Raw genomic sequence first — 10,841 nt, forward strand, 5'->3', positions numbered from 1 at the left:
GGGGCAATGGGTACGAATTCTTGATCGTCACTTTATTCAAGCGTCGGTAATTAATACACATACGCCATGTGCCCTCTTTCTTTTTAACCAAGAGAACTGGTGCACCCCATGGAGATTTCTATAACGTATATAACCCATTCGTAAATAGTCCTTGAGTTGCTTAGATACCTCATCTTCTTCGGATCAACTTAAGCGATACGGAGGTATACTTATTGGTGCAACACTAGGTACAATATCTATACGATGGTCTATATTACGTTTAGGAGGTAACCCATCAGGTAGTTCACTTGGAAAAACATCATGAAAATCATTTAAGATTTCATCAAGTTGTTGTTGTTCAAAATATGTTAATTAAACCGGGACATTATCGATATTGTAAATGTGAATGTCCGGATCAAGTACACAATAAAATAATGTACAACAAGACAACTCGGATATTGATGGACACGAGGAAACAATCGAGAGGGATTGTTTTTTTACACATTGAATAAAATGCATACAATCGTTTAGTACAAAAGAAATGGAATGACGAACCCAATCAATAAATAAAGAAGAGTTTTTATTATAAAACCAGGGATAACCCAGTATTACATCGGTGGTACAAAGATTCATTACATGGAAGTCTACTTCCTCTATATAAGTATCAATAGAAATTCTTAATGAATGAATCGCCCCGTTGATGTATTGTACTCTTCCATCAGCCAAGTGCACCGTGTAGGTGTGATCACTTACGGTGGGTTGGATTCCCCATATCTGAACCAAACGATCATTCACAAAATTGTGTGAGCTTCCCGAATCAAATAAAAATTGTACGGGAGATCCATTGATATACCCGTTTGCACGTAGTAAATCATTGGGACCCAATACATAGTGAGGGAAAGAACATTGACAATTACTTAAATGATGTGTATAGACCTGAAGGACATTAGGAATCTGACCTTTATGGTCTGCAGCTTTAGCTTTGTTGGCGTGCTCTTTCCGTTGGAGCTTTTGACATTGATCTTTTGTATGACCCTTCTTTTTGCAGAATACCCAAAAAGGATGTTGTCGCTTACAATCGCGATCTAGGAATTCGTTGGGTGTCTTGCGTTTCCCAACAAATTGCGACTGCTTAGTCCCAGGCACTTCGTTGGGTTTGTTATGGTCCTTCTTCGAAGTGCGTTGATAGCGAAGAACTATTTCAACGGCCTCTTCGAAGGATTTTGGATCCTTATCATGCACTATCCAGTGATAGTCCGAATTGGGGATGCCATTGACAAAACAAGCTATCAACCAATTGTCCCCTTCTAGACCCGATTTTTGGATTTGGGTTCTAGCATGGTGAACATAGTCTTCTAGCGAGGAAAATTTCCTGCTAGAGAGGTTCATTAAAGCTTGTGTTGCCTCGGTTCGAGAGGGAGGTTGCAGAAATTGGCCCTTAAAAACCGTGACAAAATCTGTCCAGGTATCGGGCAATTTCCCCATAGTACGGAGCCCACGCCACCAGGCGGCGGCCTTACCCCCGAGTTCTCAGCGGACATATGCAATCTTCGTACTATCTGGCGTGGGATAGAGCTCAAAATGAGACTCCCATGATCGTCCCAGCCATGTGCAGATTGCTTCTTCGGTTCTTTCCTTTTTGTCTCCCGTAAATGGCTTAACGACAAATGATGGTTCACCTTGTCGCTCATCAGGTCTATTAGTCTCACGTTGTAGACTAATGACACGTGCCTCGAGAGCACTTTGAGATTGTCGAAGTTCGGTCATCTGTTGAGCGGTGAAACTAAGGTATTGGGTTATTTGTGCCAAATACATCTTAGTGGACATTTGTCCAGGAGGATTCCCTTGAGTTCCTTCCGCTTGAGCGGATGACATCGGGTCGTTAATTTGAGCCATTAAAGATTATTTCTGGAAAAGAAATAGGATAAGGTCAGAGAGATAGTCATAACATCATGTCGTGATGTAAACATATCATGGGCAAACATTAATCGATATCATGATCTCACGTCAATACCCCTCTAGACGTATGAGATGAGGTTCAAGATCAGGTTACTATGGTAATACAAAGGTGTTTTAAAAACCATGGGGGTGACAAATAAATGTCTTTCCCTGATCTCTATATCGATTTTTTCATGGTGGCTCCCCGAGGCTCAACCATGTATGTTCGCGTCATGAATAGTTTATACACGAAAAAAATGTTAACAATAAACTATGTTTCGGTGCCCACATATGTGGTTTCGGCTCTTTAAGTCCTATTACGAGGACCCTGAGGTGCACTTAGACCTTAAGTCTAAACATGTGTTATAGTCATATGTATCAAGGATGTTGTATGGTCTTGGTCATATTTGAACTCGAGACCTCGAGAACAAATACATTAAACACTTGAGCCAACCAAGTAAGTTGCTCTTCTCGAATGCTTAATGTTTGATGTGTATAAGAGATATGCGAGGCAATTGATCATATATGTTTTTTTTTAAAAGAACATATATGTCAAGGGTCCTTATTTCGCCCTCATTTACCAAAACTATGTTGGTACGTTACCTAACCTCAAGTCTCGTAATTACGATGGCATACGCCAAAGTGCAACCTAATGGTCAAGCCAAATGAGCCCTCGTTTCGTAGTAGGCTCACGTGGGCCATCACATGGTCACGTCATTACGAATGCCTCTCGTAAGAACGAGCTCATGGTGGCATCGTATCCATGTAACGAGGGAGGGATGTTGGATACATGCGTCATTGGAGCGACCTCACTTGAAGTGGGTCAAACCCTACGTACTCAACATCATTATGGCTATTGGCGTTTCTTTACGTAACGAAATCGAGGTCATCAACGGGGTTATCAACAATAAAAAATTGTTGAAAAAGGGATGGTGACAACGCCATTCTCACAAAAATGTGAGGACGGCCACCAACATCCTTTTCCCGACAAGGACAACTTTCGATATAATCACGTAATAACGAATATACACATATGTTTACTTATCACATATATACGATCAAATACGTATATATGTGACCACATATGCCTATATTAAACATATCGTTATATTAAATAGCCACAAATGATGTGATCGAGATACGTAATCGAGGTATATACCTCTACGCACACGAAACATCCACAAATAAGAGATCATCGTAATACGCAATTGAGGTATTGACCTCTTACGCATACGAGACCAACCGCATATCGTTTACAACAAATCAAGGTATTAAACTCATATGCAAACGTAACATATGTTCGTGAACGTAATACGTAATTGAGGTATTAACCTCGTACGCATACGACACTCATCACATATTATTAATATGTCAAACGAGGTATTGACCTCATGCACATATGTAAACGTTTTAGATAATCAATTAAAGACCACTACAACATCTTTGACTTAATGAAAAAAAAAGACATATAAACTAAACACATGATTAGATGGGAGAAGAGAGAATAGAAAAAAAATTTAGGAAAGAGCTCTCCCCTCCCTTTTATAGATCTTCTTTAGAGCTTCTCATGGAAATAAAAATAATATTTCTTCTCTTTGCATGGACCTTCACCTTCACTTATTTTCCTCAAATGCTAATTTCCATGTCCATCCATTTAGATTTATCTTGTTATCCCATCCATGTTTGTTTAATCTCTTATAGTAGAAGTAGGACTCAAAACGCTTGGCCTCTCATTCCTAGCATAAACCCTCACCAATTGAGTTATGCCTCCTTCTTGTACACTTTTATCCTACAAAGCACATGCAAGGAAAGAATTTGCCTTTTTTATACCATGGAAAATGGCATAAGTGGCCATAATTTTATTATTGTAGGTGACTTGCCTCTCTCTCACTATAAAAAGGGAGGGGAAGAGACAAAGGGGTGTTGTCAATTTTTAGGATTTTTAGGTTTTGGCTTTCTCTCTTGGAGCTTCTTCTTCCTTTACTTCTCCATTTTTGTCCTTCATCTACCCTTCTACTTCCTCTTTCATTTTTAATAACTAATACAGTTTTCAAGGGTGAAAAGATTTTCCTTAGGAGGCAACTTGGTTTTGGCCCAAGGAGCATGAGAGGCGGAAGTGAAGGTGTACATGAAGAGAGGTATGAGTGCATGGAAAGACAAGATGGCAAAAAGGCAATACAATAGTCATTTGTGAGCTTGACCCTCCCAAACATGATTTCCATTTTGCATTAAAATAATCTTGTGTCATTATTCCGTCCTATTTTAAGAGGGTTAACTTGTATTAATTTGATAACCTAATGATATTGTTGGAATGAAGTCTATTTCAGCCAAATTGTCTTGCATCTAAGTGTCAATGGTTGAATCGAATTAAGATGTTATCGTAGACATTGGGTTGTGGAAGTAATCACAATTCGGGTTGTGAGCGTCTCCTAAACAAAGTGGCAAGCAAGAACCATGGAGGGGGGTTCCTAACATGAAAGAGTGCTTTCGCATGGAAGAGGCGAAAGCACAAAGAAGAGTTTAATCCACAAGTGTACATTCACTACAAGAGTGCCCCTTCACTACATGAGTCATTTCAATCCACGGGTGCCCATCCATTACACAACTTTGAATCCATGAGCACTCCATTACACAAAGGCCAATCCATAAAATGAATCCAAGAAAGGAATGCACAAAGGCTCTCCATTCAACAAAGGAGAATCCGTGAAAGGATAACACGAAGTGGTAATGCTAAAACATACTATTAGACAATGAGTTTTGTTACATATGCGAAGTTGGCTTTACCAAAATAATGGGCACCACAATTTTGATGGCTTTTACTAGGAAAATAGTTAACCAAAATAGAAAATGGGAGATGATTACAAGTTAGTTGCTAAGCTAAAAAAAGAGGCGGTGGGATCCGGTGAAGGTACGAGTGAAGTGGGCTTTGGAGACCTCACCTACGTTCAATGGCAACAACCTTCGAGTTGAAGTAGGGTTCTTGGCCACGTTGTGCTCCCCTTCCGTGACCGGTGTGTGAGTTCTTTGAAGCTTACCACATGTAACGAGCTTGGTGATGATGGAGCCCATGAAGACCACCTAAGAAGAAGAGGAGATCTAGAAGAAGTGAAAGAACGATATACCTTCATGGTGCAATACAAGGTCGAGCTCCAAAGCTAATAGCCATAGTTTCAACAATTAGCTATTATACACATCATAATGCCAACCTTGTGTTGTAATTACACGTTTCGGGCCATATTAAATGGAACCAATGTCATTGTTATCTATGCCTTTAGCACTCCATAAACATTGACATACATGGATTTTTCTTCATCTTATATTTTTCAAATTGAGAAGAGAGTTGTATTGGCAATAGTAGCATGCCTAGAGGTGAGTAGGGTGTTGACCATCAATGGGTTTATAATATATCATAATTGGAAGCACCAACAATAGAAGTGGAGTATGTTGCAATTGGTGATTTAGCTTGTAAGAAACCGTTGTGGCTTTATATGGAAGTAGAATGTAAGGAAGCTTTATCATTGGTGAATCTTGTCAGGAACTCTTGTGGCTTTATATTTATGCAAATTTCTTTTAAACATATGTTTCGACGTGAGTATTGAACCTTATACCCATATAGTCCTCAAGTGTACTAGCCATGCAAAGGGTATACAAGAATATGCTCGGGGTCACAAATTGACAAAACAAGCTTGGAAAGAGGATGCAAAGTACCAAATAATAATAAGAGCAAAATCCTCTCATGTGTTTGGGTGTTTGACATCATGAAATGGTTTAAAGGATGGGGAGTAAAATATCTATTGGAGTTCTGGGGTGATCCCATTAAGTATGTGATCATTGAGGATAGATTACTAGAGACACTAAGAATGAAGTGACAAGATGCTAAAATGTCAATGTTGTAATATCAGATTGCAAATATTAACCCTCAATGTTGAGCTCAAAACAAGAGAAAAATGTCAAAACTTATACAACCGCATACGACTACCCCATGAGCCTTGGCTCTTAGAGAGGCTTAAGTACACTTCTTCATATTCACTCACTCACATAAGCAATGTCAATATTGTAATATCACATTGCAAATATTAACCCTCAATGTTGAGCTCAAAAACAAGATAAAAATGTCAAAACTTGTACATCCGCCTTTTACTACCCCCATGAGCCTTGGCTCTTAGAGAGGCTTAAGTACGCTTCTTCATACTCACTCACATAAGCTAGGTGTGAAGATAGCAATATGGCATGAGGTAGTTCTATTGATCATTGCAGCCCAACAACTATATTAACATCGTTCTTTCTTTACATTTCTTGTGTAGTTGTGAATGACCACTAACAAAATGTTGAAACATGGTAAGGTGACTCAAATGAGAACCTGTCAAACATATTATTTGAGGATGATAACAACTATGGTAATTGAAGATATTTTTTTCCTTGGTGATAATCGCATGATTTATTATATGTACATACTAAAGCATGGGACAATATGCTTGGAAACAAGGATAAAGGATATTTCATGTTAAAACACAATTAAAAGCATTGCCTTTGATTTACTCATCCATGCTAACCGTCAAATTATTACATGTTAAAGCACAATGTGAAAGCATTGCCTTTAAGAAGGTATTTTCTTTTCTACCTTACGAAAATCCAAGTAGTTAAATATAAGAAAATGATGATGGTTGTGTTAAAACTTGTTGTGTGCAAACTTAGAAAATGTCATAAGTATTGGGTTCATGTGTTAAGCAAGGACTCAACATTGAAAATGCCCATATCTAAGTTCTAAACACGAACTTTGGATTTTACACATCACTTCCCACTTTAATCCTAAAGAGGTCACTTTACAAATTAAGTTTGAGAACATGCGCTCAGGCTTTTCAAACCAAACTCTCCACTTGCCTCCTGAAAAGTTGAAAAGATAGTACCATTGGCTTTAAAAGGTAATGCTAAGAAGACAAGGGTAGAAAATATAATAATTAATTTGTTTCTTGAGTCTTCAAAAGATGGTATTACAAATCACTTTCCACAACACAGGGTAGATAATATGATACCATTGCCTTAAAGGTAATGTCAACAAGAAAGGGTAGTGACAAATTTATATCCTATGCTCATATCCCTAAAATCTAAGTAATGATAATTTTACATCTCTTTGTTCATGTCCTTAAAAATATAGGTAATGACAATTTTACATCTCTTTGTTCCTATAGCTAAAAATTTAGGTAATGCCAGTTTTACTCGATCAATAAATGATGAACCTTTTTCTCTTGCTATAGCACGTGATAGGTTAAATTTACTAACTTGGATAGGGCCCAACAACAAAAACATATTGGTAGTTGGTAGCCCAACCATTGAAATGGTACCACCTTCTCATGCTTCCATAGACTTGCGATACCTCATATTTATTCTTTGTGACTTCATACCACACGGTTCTTCCCAAACATTCCCCCCCCCCCCAATTCGATAAAACAACTCTATTATCATTGGACATGAGCACCAACATAATCACGATGCCACACAAATTTGATAAAACAACTAGAATATTGTCACTTCATTGACATGAACAACATGATCACAATCCATGTATATTAGAGACTTATCTCATTACTCAACCAGCTACATTTGTAGTCTAAAATAATATCCCACTATAAGTCACTCTTTTTAGTATGATGTTTACCAATTAGGGATTACATTAGTGATAATCTTGACATGGTCAATTTACTAGTTATCATTTATTTATATTGAGGTCATCACATTATACATGTTATGCTTTGCTTTCGAAGAAGTCAGTAAGACACGAAGTGAGACTTACATTGAATCTAAGATAACAATCCATGGTCGGACCAAGAGGACATCTTGCACACATTGGATGTGATTATACAACTCTCGTTTTAAAAAGGTCAACCATGTTCATGCAACCTTCCTTCACACATTCTCATCTCCTAGTGTACGATGGATAGAATTTTCAAGTTTTCATACAACTATTCCACTAAATTCATGGTCGATTAAGAATCACTAACATGTTTACTAGAATAGAATTAAACGAGAACTATAGGATCTCCTATTGCATGTTTACTTGTTTCATGAAGACTTTCAACTTCATTTTCTGACAAAAACCTTAATTGTCCACTTCGTTCCGTACTCAACCTCCTCTGTCCACGCAATGCTCGATTATCCTGTACATGAACCATAATGAAGCAATAATCATTGTCAATACTTGATCATTAATATGTATCCTTGAAGTTTCGAAAGAAATTATATTCAAAAAAGAAGGAATACATGTGTCACTTTTACAAATCATATGTACCTATAATACCACAAGAGCAATACATTTAGGAAAGATGAAATACTTATGTAAGGAGTTAGACATTTTGCACATGGGCTACATCCCCTCGTGTTTTTTTGAAGGTGACCAAAAATATTTAGATAGTTTTCAAAGATGGAAAGGAGTAGCCCACTTCCCTAGTGTGTTCTAACTCCACACAAGTTTCTACATGCCAAGGGAAATGAGGCCATCGGGATACCTAGGTTACAAAACGTTTAAACCATTTCCCCCACTCTTTAAATTCGTAGACATCTTTCACAAGTGTCATGTTTGTAGAAATGTTTCCCATCAGTTAAGTCGCTTCGCATATGGCCGAAAGAATACCAAGTCTTTTAGTTTTTCTAATTTCTAATCCCATGGCTTAAGTTGTACAAATTATCTTCATGTGGGATTTGATACTTAGTTTCCATTTTGCATTTTGCCCCTAGTGTGTGTAAACATTATGAGCTTCTCATGGCAATGATCCTTCCCATACCTGAACAATGGTTAGATATATTGAACTCATCACCATCACTATGGTGCCTCCTAAAGAGACACATAATACCACAATGTATGGACAAAATCCAACTAGTGGACAATGGCTAGATATATTGAAATCCCCACCATGACAGTGCGTGCCTCCGAAGAGACGCATAATACCACAATGTATGGACAAAATCCAACTAGTGTCGGGAGATGTGATCTAGAGTTCAATGTAAAGAAGACGTTGGTGTTATCGTCTACGAAAGATCGGACAAGTGTGAAAACGTGCGCAGACATGTAGTATTGAATGTTGGAAATACATAGATCCATGTGTGGAATGAAGCATTACAAGAATGTTCAATCAAAGAGAAAAATGACAATATGTAGAATATAAGTATGGAATGTAATCCAAACTGAGTAAAGGTTGTTATGCATAATCTAGATCACGAATAATTGAATGAATTTGTGTGCAAATTAGATAGAATTGAGAGAGAGAGGGATGTAGATTTTACCTGGATGATGCTAGGTTCAGGGGGAGGACATCTTATGGGCTCATCAATTTCCAAAGGTTCAGGTGGGTGTTGTTGCATACTACTCACAACTTCTACTAAATTTATCTGATGATCTGTTTCTTCTTCCTCTGCATTTGGTGGAGGTACTGGTATTCCTTCCTCCTCATGCTGATGATCTAATACTGTGTTCGCCTATCACCAATTCCCATTTCTATCCATAGTTAATTAATGAGTTAAATTTGTAAGTAGCAAACCCCCCTCAGAAAAAGAAGAAACATAAAAAACCCAAAAATCAAGCAATATGGAGTTTTGATCCCTTTTCCATTAGATTTTTATTTCAATGGCTGAATTTGTTTAAAATTTGGGCTCAATTCATTCTATTCCATCCAAATTTTAACATTGCCCCAAAAATTTAATAAAATAATGGATTCAATGATATGCTCCAATATGAATGATTATAAAGCACAGGGGATTATTTCTAGGCAAATCTTTTTTGAAAAAGGGGGGGTGGGGGGGGGCAAAAAAACCCTCTGTTTTTTTTGGTTCAATCCATCATCAAATCTCCGCCCAAAAAAATAATTACTATAAATTAAATCTTGCAATTTCGATCCAATCTCTAACAAGGCTCTTAACTTAATTAAGCAAAAAATCAGCTCAATTTTACCTTCCTAGGAGGTAAAATGAGGCTGTCCTTGACACCACCAGTCGAAGGTCTGGAGCAGGAGCTCATGAGCGGTAAGAAAGCTCGGAAGAGAGGATCGGAATCGGTGGCGGAGTGCGCCCGCCTCCGGATCAGCATCTTCAAAGATTCCTTCATCACCCAAATTGATTAGTCTATATTTTAATGTTCTCCAATCACACCAAGCTCCCTGATGATCAATTTAATCTTAATCTGAACAAAACAGGACCCAAATCAAGAGATTAGTTGATGGATCAATTTGCATGTGACAAGGAGGAGGAAGAGGGAGGAGGAAGGAGTGTTATTTATATGTATACAAAGAGGGAGGTAACTATGGGGGGAGGAGAGAGAGACAGAGAGACAGAGAGAACAAATGATGACTTGTTTATTACAAAAATGACCTCAATTCCGTGTCAGGGGAGGAGAGAGAAAGAGAGAGGGAGCAAATGTTGATTTGTTTACTACAAAAATGACCTAAATTCTGTGTCAGGGGAGGAGAGAGAGAGAGAGAGGGACGCATAGATAGATCATAGAGATATATGGGCTAGAGAGAGGATGTGATGCTGGATGGTGGCATGAGCATTTTTCTTACCTTTTTTGTATGTGTGCTATATGTACATATATGACCATCACCCCATCCATACACATACACATTTACACATACTCATACACATACAGATCATCATCATCATAATCATCACCACCTCAATTCCCACACATTTCTTTGCTCTAGATCCATATACCAATTCGTGGCCTCGGTTTCCCAGTGCCCCTCCTTTCGCGGCTCCACCCCCCCCCCCCATCAAACACCGAACGACTAGTAAGGCCTCCACCATTGGTAGACTGGACACAATCGCTACGTGTTTGTGTTCTCATCGTGGCTTTTGATGGAGCACAACCAATCATTTGTTTTGGGGGGAGGGAGGGAGGGTTGGTGGGCACTCCAATTGATGGTTCATAATTTGTT

At 38.3% G+C, this 10,841-nt stretch overlaps 1 protein-coding gene across 1 annotated transcript; it reads right to left on the reverse strand.

The window, feature by feature from the left end:
• Window positions 1-7,462: 7,462 nt before the first annotated feature.
• On the reverse strand, window positions 7,463-10,041 carry LOC147865479 (uncharacterized). Its single transcript, XM_087318303.1, has 3 exons — window positions 9,860-10,041; window positions 9,196-9,387; window positions 7,463-8,072 (listed from the first exon to the last, which is right to left on the reverse strand). The coding sequence occupies exons 1-3, from the start codon at window positions 10,010-10,012 to the stop codon at window positions 7,935-7,937; spliced, it is 483 nt and encodes a 160-aa protein (XP_087174429.1). The 5' UTR covers window positions 10,013-10,041; the 3' UTR covers window positions 7,463-7,934.
• Window positions 10,042-10,841: the final 800 nt, after the last annotated feature.

This window comes from Azolla caroliniana, unplaced genomic scaffold (assembly GCF_043228905.1).
Source record: "Azolla caroliniana isolate FFs.n. ecotype wild unplaced genomic scaffold, voAzoCaro1.0.p SCAF_4, whole genome shotgun sequence".
Lineage (NCBI taxonomy): Eukaryota > Viridiplantae > Streptophyta > Polypodiopsida > Salviniales > Salviniaceae > Azolla > Azolla caroliniana.